The 22,072-nt window shown below is 33.8% G+C and overlaps 1 protein-coding gene across 1 annotated transcript in view; it reads left to right on the forward strand.

The window, feature by feature from the left end:
- Positions 1-1,099: 1,099 nt before the first annotated feature.
- Positions 1,100-22,072, forward strand: part of LOC138305567 (uncharacterized) — a 31,209-nt gene continuing 10,236 nt past the window's right edge. Inside the window, exons 1-3 of the mRNA XM_069245875.1 lie at positions 1,100-1,151; positions 15,130-15,201; positions 15,527-15,575. Coding sequence (XP_069101976.1) covers positions 15,131-15,201; positions 15,527-15,575 — 120 coding nt within the window. The 5' untranslated portion in view covers positions 1,100-1,151; position 15,130. The remainder of the gene's footprint in view (positions 1,152-15,129; positions 15,202-15,526; positions 15,576-22,072) is intronic.

Below are 22,072 nucleotides of genomic sequence, written 5' to 3' on the forward strand. Positions count from 1 at the left end.
AAGCTTGTTCAAATGAATGATATTGACCTTCATTCATTGTCACATGGGGTCAAAATGGCTAAAATCTTTATACGATGTCTTGTGAATAACTAAGAGGACTAGAAACCTGACAGTGAGCGTGTAGCATGCTTGGATGAAGGGATATCAAGTTTGCATGTTCAAAGGAATGACCTTGACCTTCATTCAAAGTTACAGGGGTCAAAATGTATTTCCGTTCTATTATATATTGTATGAACAGTCAGATAACCGTTAAGGCCTATTGGGCCTCTTGTAAAGTAAAAGCAATCTTGTTTCTGAAAAAAACCCTATACAGTGAAGATGTTAATTTTGTTGATACATGTAAGACTAATTGGACCCTTGAATTTTCTGTTTGTTAAATACAAGCTGGCATACAAATATTTGACTTACTTTTAGGTCAAATATCAGGTCTCTTGGCCTTTCAGAAATTGACAAGAAGAAGCTTTGATATATATTTAAGGGGTTTTTTTGGCCCATGTGACCCTTGATGAAGGTCATGGCCATTCATATTAAGAAAATAAGCATGCTACAGGCCCAATATCATGTATCTAGTCCTTCCATAACATGGTATGAAGTTGTTAGATTTAATGTTATTTGGCTCATGAATGGGACCTAGATTTTATTTAGACTTGATAATATATTTAGGCAAAGACTCATATGGTCAAGTATAAATGATAGCCTTACTAATAACCAACTCCGCTCACTTTGAGAACGCTAATGAGGGATCCACACCTACATGTATTACACTGTATACCAAATGACAAGTAAATACTATACATTTTAATCAAGTTCATTCAATACGATATCGAAGAAAATGAACTTTTACTCCCGTTGAGTTTGCGTAAAAAAGGCTTTGATTGAATAATTTATTACAATTAGCAGTATGACCTTTTGATTTTTAAATTGGTATAGTTTTCGTTTTCCTATAAAACAATTATTCCCAGCTTTCGTCATATGCAGTGTCATATGTCCTAATATGGTGCTTGGCTTCCTGTTACAAGTCTATTACCAATTCCAGGTAATGTAAGGGTCATGCTTCGTTATTGCCAACCAATGCAGTTACTAATAATAAACACATAATTATATACTGTAGATTTGAACTGCTATCTAGGGGCAGCTGGGGTGATCAAAAGGTAAAGTAGGATAGCTTTACTTTGCTCTAAACTATGAATTTGTGATAAACTGACGCTAGTTCCTAGTGAATACTATTATATTTAAATTGCATTTCACAAATCGACAATAACGATCTGTTTAGGCCGCATGATTGACGAGATACATGTATTTTGTACATTTCGCATTTTAAAACTATGATTTCATGATGAATAAATTAATGCACAATACATGCCCTCAGTATTTACAAGATAATCTAATATCTTTTGTTAATACTCTATATAAAATATTTTATACGTGTATATAAAATTATACATATTTAAGTGAAGACATTATCAAATAGAATGGTTATGGCCTGTGCATCATTAATGCACAAGGACATTTTGTCACCTAACTGTTTATCATTCTTATTGGAATGTCATTTTTCACTAAAATCACTCCATCTGTTTGTGTAATGGTGTGCGTGTGCATGTATTTATGTAAAATGTATATATAGCCTAATTAGTTACATTTTCTATGTTTTGTTGTTATATAATTATTCATTTCAAAATATTGTTAGCTTTGTCTGTTATTCAAAATATTGTTAGCTTTGTCTGTTATTCGATACTTTTGAATGCAACATTGTGTCACTAAAATTTGTTTAAATGAAATATAAAAACTATTTAATCTGCATTATAAAAGGTATGATAGAATCGTCGGAAAGAAATCGTACCTTACTTCAACTCTACGATAATAAAAAGACACCCCAGGACGGGGGGGGGGGCAAACATGTCTTTTTGCCCCCCCCCCCCCCCCCCCCCCCCCATTTTCGCCGACTGAAATGTTCTAAAAATACATATTTGAAAGAAAAAAAGGGTCCTCCTGCACTTTTTTCGTACTTCATTCTAAAAAAAATTCCGCTGCGCGTCGCATTTCCTAAAACGTTCAAGCACATAATGTTCAAACCTTTAATAGTAGAAATTCAATACACATTCACTACACTAAAAATGTCCATTAAGGGATTCTACGTACTACATTTGTATTTCAAAAAATGTCTCTTAAAAGATTACTTTGTTTATATGTCTTGACAAGACAATTAATTCATTATTATTTTAAGTTACAAAACAATGTGCCGATGGTGTGAAGCCGGAATGTTCAGATCGAGCAGGGTTGCACTATGATATGACGACACAATTATCACAATTATCATTTCTAAATGCAGGTTACTTTAAATCGAAAAATTACCATGGTAAGAACGCTTTAAAATCATTAAAATACATCGTAAAACTCATCTCAGCAATTCTAAATCGTAATTTTTTTCTCGGGGGAGACCCCCGGACCCCCCAAACACCAAAATCTTGCGCCTTCGGGCGCTCGCAAATTCATCAAAATGCATCGTAAAACTCATCTCAGCCATTCTAAATCGTAATATTTTTCCCGGAGTCGACCCCCAGACCCCAAAATCTCGCGCCTTCGGCGCTCACACGTTAATTTGGCCAATTTGCGTATTCGTTAATTTCCTTTTAGCACCCCACTGTCTATAAATGTGTTCAAGGATTATATTTAATGATATATGAAAAAGTATATATGATTGTGTGTTGAATTAATCTCCTCCTGTAGGTGCGGCGAGGGGGGTGGGTTACAAAATGGACCTTTGCCTCCCCCCCCCCTCATTACGTTTCATCTTCCTACGCCACTGTATCACACTGAATAGAATTACGGTTACTGTTTGTGAATGCGCTTATTATTTACACTCTCATTCGGTTAAGTGAATGAATCTTTACCTCCGCATCAAAGAAGCGTCTCGCTTCGAGCGAAACAAAGTAAATAACTGTCATCTCGGCTTTCCTAAGTCTCGCACCAAAATAAACCTTGTATTGTAAGATACTAACCATGTATTCTCTATATATATGTATCTAACAACAATTCGGATATTAGATTTCACTGACAAAATGACCAACTGCGATCCCTCTGAGGTACCTTGACGGTGTGTTCTTGTTTCTCCCACTATTTTATAATAACATAGGGGCAGTTATGTTGTGACAGCAGTTATAGTCTGCTTCACATATCCCTTACCTGTATTTTACCTGTGTTCTCCCACATTACCTGGATTTTACCTGTCTTCTCCCACATTACCTGGATTTTACACAATGTTTAAAGTTATCTAATTTCATCATTATTTAAACAATATTTACATATCATATACCATATTTGCAAAATTACAGGTAAAAAATTTACCTGTAAGTCAGTACTTTATCAGAACTGACTATAATTGGTCTGCCATTGTTCTCCAATGTTTGTATAATTCCTTTGATATCGAAAAAGTGGGAGAAAGAGGAACAAACCTCGCATACGTCCTGGTAATCCAATTATAAAACCACAGTTTGTTTTTATTACCCTTCTTCATAAAATGAGTTTACACCTGAATAGCCACGGAACTGTGTTAACTTTTACCGACTGCACTTACACATTGTTATTGAATGTCATCTCGTCTGTTTAAATACCACTGGGTTGTAAGCAGGTAACATGTATAATTATGCTATTTCGTCTTCTATGTAGTCGTACCTACGCCAACGAAGTTAGTAATTTTCAAGCATTATTGACAATTATATAAAATATCTGCGTTATATGGTTTTTTACGATAAAAAACTAATCGCGAGTATTTTTTTCTTCATATAAATACTAAATCCTACTTTCTGGATGGTCAACTCTTTTTCTTTATACCTCTATGAAAAACAAGAGACCCATATGCCTTAACGGTCACCTGAGTTCGGATTCAGAATGAAAGGCGCTATATATTGGCCTATCAGGCCGTTGACGTCAGTCAGTGATTGTTGTATAGAATTTTTAAGAACTTCATTGAGTTTGGTTCCATCAACTCTGTGAATTCAGAAGATTTTTGTTGAAATTTTAGCCTATTTGACCCCTTTTGACCCAACCCTCTGGTGCCTGGGGGAATATCTGACACTGTGCACACACTTGTACAGCTGGTGACTGTAATATATATTACGGTCGTCATTTGAAGATGGATGCCGACGAAATCGGTAAGTTTCGGTTTTTAGCTGATTTTGATGGTTTCAGATGACGTTGTATGTTTTTAATTACTCTTCGAAAGAAGAATTAAACCTGCTGTATCTGAAAACCATGTCGGTTTACACTGAAAGTGTTTACTTTTAACGGAATAAAAACTAGACATGCTAAATCTAACCCCCTCACCAGGGGAAACGTGATACCCCAGGGTCATATATTTCACAATTTTTGTTAAAGACCTTAAGACCATTCATCTATGGAGAGTATTTAACTATACCACATTTATGAGTTGAAAAGAGCATTTTTGAAATTTCAGCAGTTTTGGAGAAGAAGTCGAATATGTAAATTGTCTACGGACATACGACGCATGACGGACGACGACGGACAAAATGCGATTAGAATAAGTAACTTGAATCTCAGGTGACCTAAAAAAAAAAAAAAAATGGCGCAAAAATCCGACGTAACACAGGAAATATGTGTATCGTGACATCACTATAGAGCCGTCGACGCTGCGTATTGAATGAATAGAATCGTTCGTTTCAATGTATTTATGTTTATCAAGTAATCTGAAAAATACATTATTAGCATTGATGTAACTATTGCTTTGAATTTCGGGTGATGAACCGAATTTTGTTTGTAAAATTTTATGAGAATCCGTTTACAGGAAAAAAAACCCATAGAATATTAAAAAAGTCAGAGTTTGAGAAATTGGGTGAGAACTTTTTTTGACGATCAGTTTTGATTTAACCGGTCTGGTTTCTACTTACTTTTTTGTGTCTATCATAACATCTATACAATAATTAAGGCATACATCTTACTGTGTTCAAGTATAATAGCAGTCAAACGTTTAGAATTGGGGTGGATTTGAGAACTGACGTAAATCGATTAAAGTTTACCTTAACTTGGTCAAGTTACATTACTCCTTGCACGTATAAGAACACCTCGGCAAAGATTGAGTAAATGTTTTGTTATTTTGTACTTTTGAGGTGAAAACAAACTTTTTTGATTTGCATAAAAGTTATAAAACCTATTTAAATAAAACTTGTCTTACTTCATTTTGTGCTTACATTCTATACATATGACACTTGTTAAGGAGAAATATGAGTCATGTCTGTCTGCTATCAAAAGAAATGATATTTATTTGGAAAGCGAGATGGGCAAGAAGAAGATATAAAATGTAATAAAAGAACCCAGATCATCCAATTTTATAGTTTAGGTATTAACTGCTCTAGGTTTTAAGTAAATATTCATATTGCTCAGTTAACGTTAAGTATGTTTCACTGTACAGGAAATAGATGATCTATTAAATGTTATATAAGGTCAATCAAAATTGTGAAATGTTTGGCTCCCAACCCCAGGCGCTGTGGGAGGGACAAAAGGGGGTAAAAGTCACTAAAGGCGGGATTGCGAAATCCGCCTACGCTCCGACTTTTTTTCTTCAGATTTTGCAGTGTTAAAGATCTAGGTATATTACTACTTTATATGTGTTTTTAAACCATTTTGTAGTTTTTCAAAATGCATAAAGTTCGGCGGCAAGTGACACGAAAAATATATTTTTTATGTAAGACAAAAGAAAATTATGCGGGGATTTTTTTTCTTTTACGTGCTAACATAAAACTTATTACGTGAGCACGTAAAACATTTTGTGTAAGACAAGAATCCTTTTTTTATGTAAGGTGAAAAAAATATTATTTATGTAGGGCGAATTTTTTTTCATGTAAGACAATTTTTTTTATGTAAGGTGAAATACATTTTTTTCCGTGTTGAACATTTTTAATTTTTTTTAATTGTTTGTGTTAAAAGATACTTCAATCTTTATTTTAAACCGATTTATAACGATATTTATAAATCATATTTACTACAAGTTGATTTTTCTAGCAAAAAAAAAATATCAAATTTTTGGAAGGATAAAAATGAGGATATTGGGTTTGCTCGAATATTTGACATGTTAACGATTTTCCACACTTTTTAACCGCTTTAAAACATGTTATAGTTATAATCTTATAACAGATACTTGTTCGAAAAAAATGAAATCCGGGAAAATAGCTTTTGATAGACTGAAACGTAGCCAGGATAACTTTCTAAAAATTGATATTTACCCTTGATGACTGTAAATTCAAAATTGATCATAGATACCATAATAAAACAACAGTTAGTGATAGAATTTTGTAAACTAGCATATACTATCAAATACGTGCATTTTATTCTTGCCTTTTCCCTAATGGAAGATGTGCTCTTGGATGAAACAACTAGTTTCTTTTTTAACATCAGATATCAAGTAATTATTGGAAAGATATATATTTTCGTCAACAACCCCCAAATCTCAAAATACAGATTAAGGTTATCCATCCCTCTTGTGTAGATAAAAACTATTTTAAATTGAAAATTGATTTAAGAGGGAAACAGAGTTACTCTTGATTTTCAAATAAAATATATTTAATCTAAAAAAGAATACCAGCACCACAAAGGCTATAATCCTAACTTTGACCAATCAAGGAACCTTTTTTTCGTTATAATGACAACAAATTATTTAAAAGTGTTATTATCTCATTCGACCACCCCATAACCCCTACATACCAATTTTCACTTTAATCTGACAATATCTAAATTTCAACCAATCAAAGACCTTCATTTTGTTTCCATGACAACCAATCATTTTGAAAATGATACCTTGCTATTCATCATACCTCATAACCACTTAATAATGGCATCATTTAAATTTCAGCCAATCAGAGGCCTCCGTTTTATTACCATGCCAACCAATATTTTTAAAAGTATTACCATGATCTTAAGCATCTAAACTTATTACTGTACACTATTTTTTATTTACATAGGACTAAGGTATCATAAAATGGAAATGCATAGCTTTGAATACTAACCAGAATTCAGTATTCAGTGGTTCGTTGCTACCTGCACTCGCTATTTTCAAATCACTTAAAAACTGTTTTTCTGGATTCTTATTTCGAAACTAATTTGAACATAGACAGAAAATGTCATGAGAATATTTTTAATGCGGGGTAAACTTGCGGACAAAACCCGTAACAGGATAAAATGAGATAATAAAGAGTATTGTTTCCTTTTCGTTTTTTCCCAAAAGTGTTAAATTTCCACAAAAAAATGATTTCAAACAAAATTTTCGGTTTAAAATCTAAAGGAAACTACTTAGATATAAAATATACGATCTACTCAAATGGTTTATGAATAAAAAATGTAAAATATTTAACCAAGGCTAAACTGTTTTTGCATGTTTGTGCAGGTATTCTAAATGAATACGAAGGATTCAGGCCATTTGGGTCTTTTTAAAATAGCAAAATGAAAAAGTAATGTCAAATTAAATGGATAACTAGTAGTACTTTCGATATGCAAAGTTTCAAGAAAATAGGGTTGTGGGTAGTTTCAATGGGATTTTTAACATTAGCTTGAACACCACCTTTTCATTTTTTACCCGCAGATTTAGTAGAATCAAATACTTTTCCTAGATTGAAAGGTCTCAAGGTCCCACCAACAAATGTAAATTTCATGGCCCTGGGGTCTCAGATTTCCCCTGAATAGGGGTCAAACCAAACTTACTATACTTTATAGAAGAAAAGCGCATATATGAGCATTTTTTGCTCAGTTTTTATAGGAACCGAGTCGAACTTGGTTAGACACTAGCCTGAGATGGCATTTTAACATCACATCCATATCGGTCCTCGCTGATACCCAAAGGCTAGATAGGCGGGCTGAAATGAGCCAAAATCACTAAAATTTCAAAAGTCTTGAATTCACAGATTTGATGAAACCAAACACTTGTCATAGATTGAAAGATCTTAACGATGCTCCATCGCCGACAGAGCATATATGATACTCTTCATTTGAACAATAATTCGGATTTAATAGTGTACATATAAATTATTTTTGTATGTCTAATTAACACAAAAATAATATAAGATCATTTATTTTGCATTTGTCGAATGTGCAATCAGTACTTCATTCCATATAGGATATAGAGTCACAGATTTTTTTCGGAATGCGATTAATTATTTTCAATATTTTTATCTTGAAGAGATATAGGAAGCTCAAACTTTTCAGTGGTGGTAATGGTGTAAATTAAGTAACTTTTGTAACTAAAAAATATTACTAATTCGTCTGCTCGTGTTTGTGATAAAGAAAAAAATACCTTCCGTCAGCCACGGAGCATCTTTAAGGCCCTTCTTGTAATGCATAGATACCTGATATTTGGCCTGTAGCATGCTGGGTGAAGAGCTACCCTACTTTTAAGTTCACTGAAGTTAAATATGTAAATCTTCAAATAACTTCTCAATAATTAAAATGCATGAAAGATATTCACCTGTATCATGCTAGATGAATCTCTCCCAAATTTCCGTTACTTAATAACTACATTGGTCTATTTTGTCAATATATGTATATATGTATCATAAACTAAATATTCTACTGAATAGTTCTTTATATCCAAGATCCTAATTGTTAGTCGAAGAAAGTGTGTATAATTTCAACGTTTGATATTGTATTTTTACAAAGAATGATTTCCACTAATGTATACTTCACCTGTGTTGTATTGTACCGATAGTCAAATGACCACATGTTCAATATCTACATGTATTGAATACGTGACGATGTGAGTGATGAATGGTTGGTTGTGTTTTGTTCATTGAAATGGATAGTATCAACAGAGTTATTTAACAAGTATTTAAAAAAATATCAGTGCATTCAGATCTGGTGTAGTACATAGTATTCCTCTGATTGTGTGATTAAACTAATTGGTGATAGGCACCGTGCCTCGTACCAACCCCACACAAACTCTGATAATCTCTGTAAGCAATTAGAATGAAAAGAATTGTACAAGTCTTTGAATATAAAGTGGAATAAGAGCCATGCAAAATAGATTTTAATTTATTTTAAATCAAGTTGTTAGGTAAAACCATTAACCGGCCAGGTTTATGCGTATTCGATATCAAAAATAAAAACATGCCGAAATGAGATTTAAAACGCTTCATGACAATAAAAGGCATTGTTAGCCTCTTTTCCAAATATTCGCTCGATAAATGCACCTATGAACCCCAAACGGATAACTTTTTAGATAAGATTAAAAGAATCTCTATAAATGTAGCAAGAATTGAAATAATGTCAATTGAAAACACATAACATTAAACATTTTTTGCTGGTGATGGATTAATTCGGGTTCACAATCTCAACGAAAGAACTTACTAAACTATGAAATAATGTTTTGTTGTTGACACTACCAGAAAATGGTGGTTGTGATATACTAGTTTACCGTTGATCTTCAGGTCTTATAAATTCCAAATTACATTTCCCAATAATAATATGCACATTAATTTATGTGACTTTGAAGCGAACGTAAGGGAAAAAATATTTCTTGATCCAAGTTGGGTCCTGTTATATGAAAAACCGGATGTGCTAATTGGTTACAACACATCATTCCAAATATTTCAAGTGAGGTTTGAGAAATGATTTTGATTTCGGGATGACTCTTCTTGTAATATGTCCAAAATTGCTACACAAAAGCTTTCACATTGTTATCAATTTAGCTAAATCCTTGTTTGGTGATCCGAATAGGCTCCCCTCTCCTTAATGACAATACAGTACTAGTCTGTACATGCCATTACGTTTACTTTTCCAAATACAGATCGAATGTATTCTTTTATCAAGCACACTTACGTCATACACACTATAGACTGTTATATGTCCTAATATGGTATAGGTGGTTCAGCAGATTCCAGGTATTGTACACGTAATGTTTTGTTGTTAGTAACCAGCGGGTTGCTATAATGAAACAAAAGTGTGCACGCCATAAACGTCTTTCCATATGAGGTAGTTGGGGTCTTTCTCAAAACAGGAGATTTTTGACAAGACAGGTAGGATATTTTGTTTTACGAAACTTTTTTGTAATATTTGTTTTGCTGATGGACCGTTATGAATCTTTAGCTTTCCAGATCCGAATAAACAAGGTGAGTTTATGCGATTCTGCGGCGTCTTTATAGTGTATTGACTGAAAATTGTACAAATGGTCAGGCTCACTAGGCCAGGTGTTAAATGGCGATTTTCCAAAAACGTAAAAAAAAACTAGTTCGCATTATTCGTTTTTGCACAGAAAAATTCTGGATGATACCATCGCGGCATCCTCGCGGAATTTTAAATATTAAAGATGGCGGTCAATATAGTGGATCAACTGAAATATTCTTCAAGTCATCATGGAACACAAGTCTTAATAATGGAGTTATCTCTTATAACTAGAGTTTAAAATAATAAGTAAATATTCAAATCTGTAATTAAATGATAAAACTGCTTTGTTTTATTAGTAATAAAGATTGGTACTTTTTGTGATATTCATTAAGTCAATACTTTAGATTTCGATAACACAGCTTTTGTTTACTAGGGTGTAAACTGCGTTAGCGCCCCATATTGAATATATTCTTAGAGGAATTGCTCCATACAAGCATGGTTAACATAAAAGCGCAATCCAATCCCTATATTTACACTCACACGACTTTTTATTTATACTTTATGCAATAAAATTGTCATTTGAAAGTGACGTAATTATTCAATAAAAGTCGGTCAAAAGTGGGAGGAGCTTACTCAATTGAACAGCGAATTATGACGCTTCACGTAAGATAGAATTATTCATCCGCGACGACAAAAAGTTCAATATTTTAGTGTTAAATAAACATGCCAAAAAAAAGTAAATTTATGAGATAATTTTATTTAATCAGATCAGATTTTTATATATATATTCAATTTTGCTAAAAGTTAATATATAGCGTAAAAACATAAAGTATTTGTACTCAGCCACATGTGTGAACTCGGTGACCGTTGTGCAACGAGGCGAAGCTGACGCACGCTTACACACTGGAGTTTGCCGAAGTTGTCAAAAACCGAATTTCAAGTAGCTCAATATGTGACTTGACGATATTACATCCTTGGGAGCCATGTGATTATATAATCTACGCTTAGATCTATCGTCATCGATAGATTGAATAACTTCACTTGTGTTCGATGGGTACAATGTAGCTGTGTTGACGCGTAACTGTCAACACGCGGATTACTAGCGGTGCATGTTTTATAATACACACGATTAAATTCTCAAAGAACAAAGAGAACAGAGACAAGAGGATATGTTTATAACTGACCTCTGTCAGAGGGTCTCACGCCCGTCCACCCCAAAGACTTGATCGTAGGACGAACACAGACACGGAGGTAATGTTTACATTTGCCATCCATCATTTTTAACAAAAGTGAAAGCACTGCACGTCGCCCCGGTCGGGATATTTTCCCGTTTCTTTATACAATTGTTAATTTAAAAAATGTTTGTATCATGTATAGATATAAAACATATATGTATTGTTCATATTTTTCCAAATTTCTATGAAAAACAACGATATGCACGTAATGTTGCGTCAAAATGTAAACAAAGTCATGTGTTTCTTTAAAAAAAGTATTTCATACGAAAGTTCAAAGTTCAATGTTACCATGCAGTTATGGTAAACAAAATCGGCTAGTACTTGCGTATAGTGAACAAGCCTAGCAAGTGTAAATATTTATTTATATTGTGTAATATTTGCGGTATTTGTTTAATATATGTGATTTCTTCATTTGTTTTTATTTTCATTTTACTCATGAACTATAGATAGCTTCACCACGTAGCTGACAATTATCAGAAGCAAAACGAAGACTTAAAATATCAGTTTTACAGATAGTGTTGAAGTACACTTTCAGATGTTTGGTATGTGGAGTTCTATGATCAGCTCGAGAAGTACTTGACTCCAGCTTAAGATTGATAAAATATTTAGTTTGAACATAAATTCCTGGGGTTTTACACAGGGATGTTCTACATTGAATTTGAATATATAAAATGTTTTATCAAGATCAGTGTATATTCGCTCAATTATTTACAGTGTCCACAAGCACAAGTTAAAGTTATATGTGCCGTAACTGGGCGATAATTTTGACATGCTATGTTTTCAACATTAATGTATTAAAAACCATAAGTTGTGATGAATTAAGCTGTAAAAACCAATCCAATGGCTTCAGATGACTTATAAACATTAGTTATAACACAGATTACGAAAAACATTGTAAAAATGTGTAATGAAATAGTAGACCACAATTTGGCTTCATGGTCTCATCGTATGTGCTCATTTCACTTCACTTTTGATGTAAATAAATGATTTTTGGCAGTACTGCCAAAAATCATTTTCAGCTCTTATTTGTACATGTAAAATTAAAACCTATGCATTGAAAGCACTGTAACTTTCAAAAAGTTGGTAATTTTTGGTGATGAATAACATATTAAAAGCTCATCTTGATTCGTGAGTATGAAAAATACGGCACATATAACTTTAAGACATAAAATCCAATATTAACTATTCCAATGGGCAATAACAGAGTCAGTAAAAAGTTTTCGAACTTGTTAAAAATGTTTTAATGTTAAGCTATATGTACCTACAGAATTTCATTAAGTTCAAGATCAGTGAATATTCGCAAAATTATTAACAGTGTCCACAAGGAAAAGTTATGACATAAAATCCAATATTAACTATTCCAATGGGCAATAACTGCGTCAGTGAATAGTTTTCGAACTTGTTAGAAATGTTTTAATGTTAAGCTATATGTACTTACAAAGTTTCATTAAGTTCCATGATTATAAACTCATATTACTGTGTTAACAAAGTCTAATAACGATGTTATTACAAAGGGGATTAACTCATTAAGTAACAGTAGAAAAATATTGAATAAATTATGAACTCTGCGTTATTACTGATGTTGAGCTTTAAAAAATCTAATCAAGCTCAATTAATATTTACTTAACTTGTCGTGTTTACAAGGAAAGGTTAATTCACAACGCACAATTACGGACAAAATACTATCCTATGTAAATATACGTCACCATGACTGAGGTCAAATGACATAAAATGTCATCAAACGGTTTCACAATTATTACCAAACATTTGCTTATCCTAAAACTAGTTAGATTTGACATCTCAATTATATTACCTGCACAATGAGTGTCAATAATTTGCCTATATCAACATTTATCATTAATTAAACGAGGCTTGTCAGGGGGGATTCGGGTGGACTTTTTATGGGGATTGTTGTACCTTTACTGAACCCAAAACAGTTGAGACGCTTGTGTTAATGGTTTTGTCTAACCTAAATTGCTCATTGCAACACCTACAATAGTCAGATGACATTCAAGGTTCAATGGGATTCTTGTTATTCAAATGTAATCAATATATTTAACATGAGACTGATTTTGTAGCGAGATATCCTCAACGGTATATAATGCACCATGCTGTCGTGCCATTGATATCAAACTGGTTTTTAAAGGTTGGTTATTTTTGTCCATTGAATTTGATAGTTTAATGCTAAATAGCTTTGGATACAAAGTGAAATGCAAATCATACAGAATAGATTTTAATTTAATCAATTTAATTTAATTTAATTTTAGGAATTAGGTGAATCATTTCGCTGGAAAGGTACATGCGTATTCGAAATTTAGAAGAAAAACAAACCATAAATTAGTTTTTGCTTTAAAACGCTTCGTGATAATATAAAGCATTGTTACTCTTTTTCCCCAATTTTCGCTTGATATATTCATCTAATGATAATACATGTACTTGGCATTGCTTTTATATTTTCAAATAGTTAGTAACCAACGAGTTGCTAGGACGAATTAAGTATTTAAACGCCACAAATATCTTTCCATATGAGTAAGTAGTGATCTTTTTTTTTCAAATCAGAAGATTATTGACAAGGGCAGGTAGGGTACTTTGATTAACAAAATGTACTTTAAAATAGTTGTTTTGCTGGTACATGTAGACCATTATAAATGACGGAGGTGGGTTTATGCGATACCGCGGCGTCCTAACTGAAAATTGTACAAATGGTTACGATCACCTCCATGAAACCGGAGGGGCGGGGTCAAAAGAGGTCAATTTAGCTGGCTGCATCCATATAAACAATTCTTCTCTAAAGGATGGGTGGTGGGGATTCAAAATTGTATAAATTGTGGGCATCACCCCCCCCCCCCCCTCCAGAGCCTCAAGGGGCTGGACCAAAAAGGGTCAATCTGGCGAAATTCACAGAAACAACCTTGCAAAACGCAAATAAAAATTCCTATCTGTTAGTTGTATGGGTGGTAAATAATCCCTGGCATCTCCACAATCTTGAAAGACTGGCGACCTAGCAACCGGCATTGAACGAAAAAAATCTTAAGCTTACATAAAAAATTCCAATCTATCCATTTGACAGACCAATATCGGTGAGATGGTATTATGTACATTTCTTGATTTCATATAGTAAGCCACTTCAAGTGTATAGTAATGTCATTTTCTTATACATGTAAATTAGCCACTTAGTTTGATATTGAGTCTCGTCTCGTCCATTGTTCTCTTTTGATACCAATGTTTTGTAAGTAGGTACTGTGTAACTACATTGTATATGCACAAAATGTTTCAATAAGATAGACGTTGTTTAAAGAAGTGTTCACCTATGAAAGTGCGTACTCTGTTGAGTATTTAAAACATTCTAAAGATGTGATACATTATTTTATAAAAGCGTTTATATAGGTAAGATATACAAGTTATTCTTTATTGTATATATAAATATACTCCAGGGGTTACTCTGATTTCCTTTGATGTTAATCAAAAGAATCGAATAATGGTAAAGTGCGGTTGATTATGATGCCTAGCAGTTAGTCGTCGCTCTCCATATAATTGCCAAAGGAAATTAACCTATAATTGGTCAGTTTTTTTTTCTGAACTGCTTTCAGTTTTACTATAGGATCGTCTAGAAGTGGATATATTGGCAGTGAAAGTAACCCTTAGAGTATCAACGATTGTATTGTAAGCTATTAGCACAGGAAGGGTTGTCAGTTATTGTTTATATAGAGATATATACTATTCTTATAGATCGGGCAGGTAAACAGACAAAAAGACAATTTGGTATCAAGTGATTCTTTTTTTTGATTTCCAGAATGGGAAACGACCACTCTTGCGATATACACGATTCGCATCCAAACAGACACGCACGCGACGCTTGTATTCAGTATGTATGATTTTAATAACTCGAATTCGAATAGAAAAACAGTAAGCATTCTTACAATGTCAATGATGTCCAACATGATCCGCAATTGATTCTTTCATAAAGGATGATCATACTTAATTAATCAAAATTCTAGATAAATGAATGTCCCCTTGTTATAAATAAAGACATAGAATGTTGATTATTTACACTAAAAGTAGCAAAACACTATATTTTCGCTATCAACGCCTTATTAAAAAACTGGGATTTTTTGTTGTCATTATACCTTGTTTTATTAAGTATATTTTTCTTTCTGCTTATAATGTACAAAATTGGATACTATTTTCAGAGAGAGGAAATCAGCTAGCGAAATACGAGAGTTGAAGAAGCAATATCAGGTAAATACTGTCTAAATGACTTTAACACAAATTCATAATCAGTGTAGAATCGGTCTCTATTAGCCTACTGCAGACTAGGGGACTTGTCTATTTCTCGAGGTGAAGCCTCGACAAGGTCGACGGGAGAGTTGCTACATTCTCGCAACTATATACTTAAACTGTTCTAACGACATGATTTGGCCAATTGAAAGCTTTGTTCGTTTCATACGCTGTATTAGTTCCTGCTTTAATTACCATGGTCGTTTGGGACTCAAATTTTAAGCATATAAAATTTAGACTTGACATATCAAATTATTCCGTGATGTCGAAAGTGATTTAATTTTTCCGTTCTGTGTTTCTTCTATTCAAACTGAGATTCAGATTATGGATCTGATTCAATTTTGGTTTCCAAATAATTTACATTTTCTACTTGTATCATGTGAGGCTCTTTTTCCACGTTCATCGCACACTTTGGTTTCGGGTTGACGTCATTTGCACAGAAAGCGATGACGTCAGTTTCCCTGCTATTTTTGGATTGTCTTGCTGCTATTTATTCCTTTTCATCGCAAAATGATGATGATAACCGATTTACTAGCCAGTAATGAACCCGCCAATACAGTTTTTCATATTTTGAGATACATTTTGCAAGATGTTATCGGCAACTTTATAATTTTAGAAATATCGTCGTCAGGATTTTTTTGGGTTACCTAACTGTGAAATGGATGACCATATCTATTATAACAATATTTATGGAAACTACAAGGACAGTTTTCTTATCTTTTAATGGAATTGTTTTTATTGCTTTTTGTAATCATAAACATATTCCAAAATTCATAATTTTAAACATTACATTTCTTTTATCCAAGCCATAGAATGTATTGCAATTAAAATAAAAGCATATCTTACAACAAATTATTTTAAAATTGTTTGCCATTCCATTAAAAAGTGATAAAAACAACTAAAATTGATATAAATACGATTCCCATATCACTGGTCATTTTTTCCTATCTTTTTTTTTATCAGAATTAATATAGTTTTCATGGATAATACTGATAGAATAAAAAAAATATCTTCATATGTCATAAATCATCTGTGAATTTCGTAGAAATGTTGTTGCGTGAGTTGCACGAAAATCTTGTCGGCAACCGGAAGGTATGATTGAAGTATCGTTTTCCTTGTCAGCTAGGTTTGAATATAGGATGAGACAGACCTTAAAAACAACCTAACTTAATCATCAGCATTGGATAAATTTATGTGTATAAGGACTAGTTTGACTTTCGTTTATTTCTGAATATTTTTCAAAGCCCTCTTTGCGCGAAAAAACGATACCTCGCAGATATCACTACGCATTTTTAGGTCACCTGAGACGAAGTCTCAAGTGACCTATTTTAATCGCCTTTTGTCCGTCGTCGTGCGTCGTGCGTCGTCCGTCATTGTCCGTAAACAATTTACATTTTCGACTTCTTCTCCAAAACTGCTGAAGCAATTTCAATGAAATTTTGCACAAACCTTCTAAGGCATAATGCCAATCAAAATTGTTAATTATATGGTCCCCACCCCACAGGGAGCTATGGGAGGGACCAAAAGGGGTAAAATTTAAAAAATCTTCTTCTCCACTCACAGATGTGATGGCATTAAATACTCTTCATAGATAGAAAGGTACTAAGGTCCTTTACAAAAATTGTGAATTATATGACCCTAGGGTCTCAGGTTTCCCCCTGGGGAGGGGGTTAAGTTTACTATAGTTTATATAGGGAAAACACATTTTTGAGTATTATTTGATCATTTGTAATAGGAAAAGAGTCAAATATTGCCAGAACTATCAGTATGAGATGGCCATTGAATCCTATTAACCAATTTTCCATGACTGACCCCAAGGGGCCTTAGGGGCGGGGTCAAAAGGGGTCAAATAGGCTACAACTTCAAAAATCTTCTTCTGAAATTCTGGAAATGGTAGAATCACATACTCTTCATAGATGGACAGGTCTTAAGGTGTTTTATATAAATTGTTAATTATATGACCCTTGGGTCTCATGTTTCCCCCTGGGGAGGGGGTCAAGTTTACTAATTAGTTTATATATGGAAAACACAATTATGAGCATTTTTGCTCAATTTTCATAGGAAATGAGTCAAACTTGTTTAGAATTATTAGCCTCAGATAACATTTTAATATCATGTCTATATTTGTCCAGGTCAACCCCCTCGGGGCAGAGGGGCGGGGCCAAAAGGGGCAAATAGGCTAAAACTTTAAAAATCTTCTTAAATACTGGAAATGGTAGAATCAAATACTCGTCATAGATAGACAGGTCTTAAGGTGTTTTATGAAAATTGTGAATTATATGACCCTTGGGTCTCAGGTTTCCCCCTGGGGAGGGGGTCAAGTTTACTTTAGTTTATATAGGAAAAACACATTTATGAATATTTTCTGCCTAGTTTTCATAGGAAATTAGTCAAACTGGGTTAAAATTATTAATCTGAAATAGCATTTTAACATCATATCCATATTGGTCATGGCCGACCCCCAGGGGCCAGAGGGGTGGGGCCAAAAGGGATCAAAATGGATAACATTTCAAAAATCTTTCTTCTAAATTCACAGATTTGTTGGAACCAAATAATCTTCATAGATTAAAAAGTCTAATTTATAAAATCACTGACTGATTTCAAGGGCCAGATCGGCAAATATATACATGTAGTGTTTATATGCATGTCTTTGTTTCATTCTGTATCTGAACTCAGGTGACCGCTAAGGCCCATGGGCCTCTTGTTTGAAAATTAAACCTCATCCCATCTTTCCGGTAGCATGTAAATAGTTTACAGGTACAGTGTGTGTAAATTTATTTAATTTTTCAGAGTGAAATATAAGGTTTTGTAGTGAAATAAAATGTGATATTTTTCACCCGAGTGAGCATATCACTTTTGATATTTTAACTCAATATTGACAAATCATAACCAAGCATTTACAGTGAAAATATAGATCTCAGACTGGTTGTAGGATTAAAATTTTGTTCAAGTACTTATTTGTAAGTAGCGTACAGGACATTCTAAACAGAAAAATATTACATTTTGTTTTCGTCATAAACGAATGCTAAGATTACATGTCATTAAATCTGCATGAATTATCAAACAGACAAGCGGCTCACTGGGCCTTAACGGCAATCAGACTATTCATTCAATGCAGCATTTTAAAGTAGAAGTACACAGTAATAGCAAAAAACTAATTTGGATAAAATACAAAACTCTGAATACGCTAAAACGTTTTCCATTTTTGACTACCAATTAATATTATTTATTCTAAAGAACTTTTTAGTTGATATTGTCTGTTTCCGATATGCTTAAGCATATAGGTCAGGGTTATTAAAGTGAACAAAATTTAATGTTCTTAATCCAGAATGTTTGAGGCTTAAATTCTGAATACTCTAGGCCTTCATCATACTGCACAGCCATTCCAAAAAAAATGGTCCCACTTTTTTATTTCTCTAAATAACTGTTGTCGTTAGCTCACCTTGTAAATTTGGCACGGATCCAACTCCTCCTGATAGGTGTAAATTTTCACACATATCAAATCTTAATTGAAAAATACAGAAAAGCTTTTATTTCTACATTGTATACTTCTTTTAACAAGCCGTATTCTGGTTAAACTATCGCAAATGTCGATGTCGCATTGGTTAGTCACAAGTATAATTTGCATAGGATGCGAAATATAGTCGGCCAGCATTAACAGTTGTGCATGGATTTGTTCGCAGGAAAGTCAAGATTACCTGCAAAAACACGTTTTCCTGTTCCGAGCGGGGTTCGTTTTACAATGATTAAATTGATGATGTCGCCATAGTCTATATAACATCCGTAACAAAAGAAAATATGTAAAAAAAACAACGTCTGTTTTAAAAGATTTTATGATATTCCAGTATAATGATATTAGGAATGAATCACAGTTTCATAAAGATATTCGTTTGTTATCAACATGGTGTTGTTAAAATACTTATAAATCAGGATACTGATTTCAACTTGATGTCTAATTTAAGGGTCTAACTTCCATAACGGCCGTTTTCTATATATGCAGAAAGCCACTGTTTAATTTTTGCTTTTTATTATCAAAATTATATAAACAGATTCCGAAAAAAGAGTGTAGATGTAATAAAACATATAACTGGCTGTGAAATGTTAAAAAAACACTGATTAGTCTAACATCCGTAACATCTGACATCCGTAACGAATATTGAGTCGCAATCCTTGCAATCTCACGGAACTTTTTCGCTGGCGGTTTTTCTTGTTGCTCACCGGCGGAAACGCAAGACTGTGCAGACGAACAATTTCAGATATGAAATAGCCAACGGAACCAATGGACAGAGACAAAAGGTAAATTTATGTATTGCTTATGATGTATATGAATGTGATATAACTCAAGCAAATTGACAATTCAATCTTATTTGCTGAGGCTATGTGGAATTCCGTTTGAAATGCATGCTAGCAGACGCCAACATTTGGTATACCGGTGTACATTGAAATATGATACCCCGCCTTCTTTATGTGTTAAGAATGTTACGGAAGTTAGAAAAAAATAAATGAATTGAAAAATAAGCCTTCAGCCGGTACTGTATTCGATATTCTGGTAGTTTGTTTGCATAATTATGTGTATATCATATAGAGATGGGCACCTTGATTAAGTGTATGTATTAACTCTCTTATCGTCCTCCTTATTAATCCCGTATGCCTTGTTACGGATGTCAGATGACATCAGTTTTAAAACAAAACTCTTTCACATAGGTCGTTTTACAGTGCTTGGTTGGTTGCATACAACGTGAATATTATGTTATGACAAAAAATGATATTTCTTGCTAAAAATATGAACATAGAAATATAATATAGCTCAAAATATGATTAAAATCTACCGTTACGGAGGTCAGAATTGACTTCGTTATGGATGTCATAAAAATATTTCAACACATTTATAAAGAGAATTTCGGTTGTTTACGTCAAACAAACATCAATAATGTTGTTTTCATGTAGATTTTCCTCTATCAATCATTATTACGTCTTTTAACAGGGCACCACTTTCCAACGCGGAACGTCAACGGCGATGGCGAGAGAAACAAAAACAAAAAGACCTTGAAGACTTCATGAAGAGAGAGGCTAAACGAAAACGTGAGACCTATATTCCGATTGATTCTCTCGCGTTTTCGGCAAAAAAGAAGCGTAGAGACGAAGGCAGGAAACGGTCGAAGAAGTGGTACGACAAAAACAGGAAAGACAAAAATAAAGAAGACGAGTACCAGGAAGAGCTGTCTTCAGGATCACAAAAACTGATTGTTCGCTTACCTCAACGGAAAACACCCACGACAGGGCTTAAAAAAGATACTGCAGGTCACTGAGAAAAACATACCGGGACAACGTGGAAATGAAATCTAAGAATGAGGAACTTCAAAGGTCAAATAAACGACTACAAAAAAGGCTAGAAAGAGTGAAAAGGGACATGTTGAAAAAGAACAAGCTAGATGAAAGTTCGAGAGTAGAGTCTTCAGAAGAGAACGACACCCATGTTGAACATGAAGAAGAAATTGAAGAACCGACGGTTTCGGATATGGTAACACCAAAATCAAAAACAGGCAGAGAAATGCGACAACTCAACCTCCAGAAAGATACAGTTGCCACTCCCAAAAGAATAAGAAAAAAACTGAAGTTTATCGGGAAAAAGATATTGCTGGCAAACACATTAACAACAGAGGTAAAAGAACACTTGGTAAAAAAGAAAAAGAAGAAAAATCAGATGGCTTGGAAAGGTATTTCTGGCAGATACAGGTGTACCACAATGATCAGCAAAGCACTGGGAGTTAGTCGGAAAAAAGTACGGAAGCTTGGGGAAGCTAGGCGATTCAAATGTAAACGGAAACTGAGTGACAGTGTCACAGAATTTTTAGAACGCGAAGACAACAGTACGACATTGCCTGGGAAGAGGGATACAAAGACAGAAATTTGGAGAAAAAAAAACAAAAAAATGTATTGTCGGACTACATGAAGAACTTGTATGGAAAATACCGGTTCGAAAATCCAGATAAGAAGATATCGAAATCCCAATTCTATGCTCTAAGACCACAACACGTTGTCCTGGCAAATTTTGCATCGCGGAAAACGTGCCTGTGCTCGAGACATCAAAATATGGCCCTAAAGCTAAGCTAAGGGCACTCATCGCAAAAGGTGTAAGATGTTCAAAGAACCCAGACGAATGTGTAAAGGATAAGGATACAATTATACAGCAAATACGCAATTTGGAAGTCACAGAAATTTCCTACAAACACTGGAAGAAGGTACAGGAAGGAGATGAATTTCGCCATAAAGAGGTTGTGGAAACCAAAGAAAAAGAAGAATTTCTGGACCAGTTTTCGACACAATTTGAAGATTTTGAAGATCATGTGGGTCGCGTCCAACATCAGTATCAAGAGCTCAGAAAGCTGAGACAAAATTTGCCTATTGGTGAAGTAGTCGTTTGGATGGACTTCGCTGAAAACTATCAATGTTCCTCG

The sequence above is a fragment of the Argopecten irradians genome, chromosome 13 (assembly GCF_041381155.1).
Source record: "Argopecten irradians isolate NY chromosome 13, Ai_NY, whole genome shotgun sequence".
Taxonomy (NCBI): domain Eukaryota; kingdom Metazoa; phylum Mollusca; class Bivalvia; order Pectinida; family Pectinidae; genus Argopecten; species Argopecten irradians.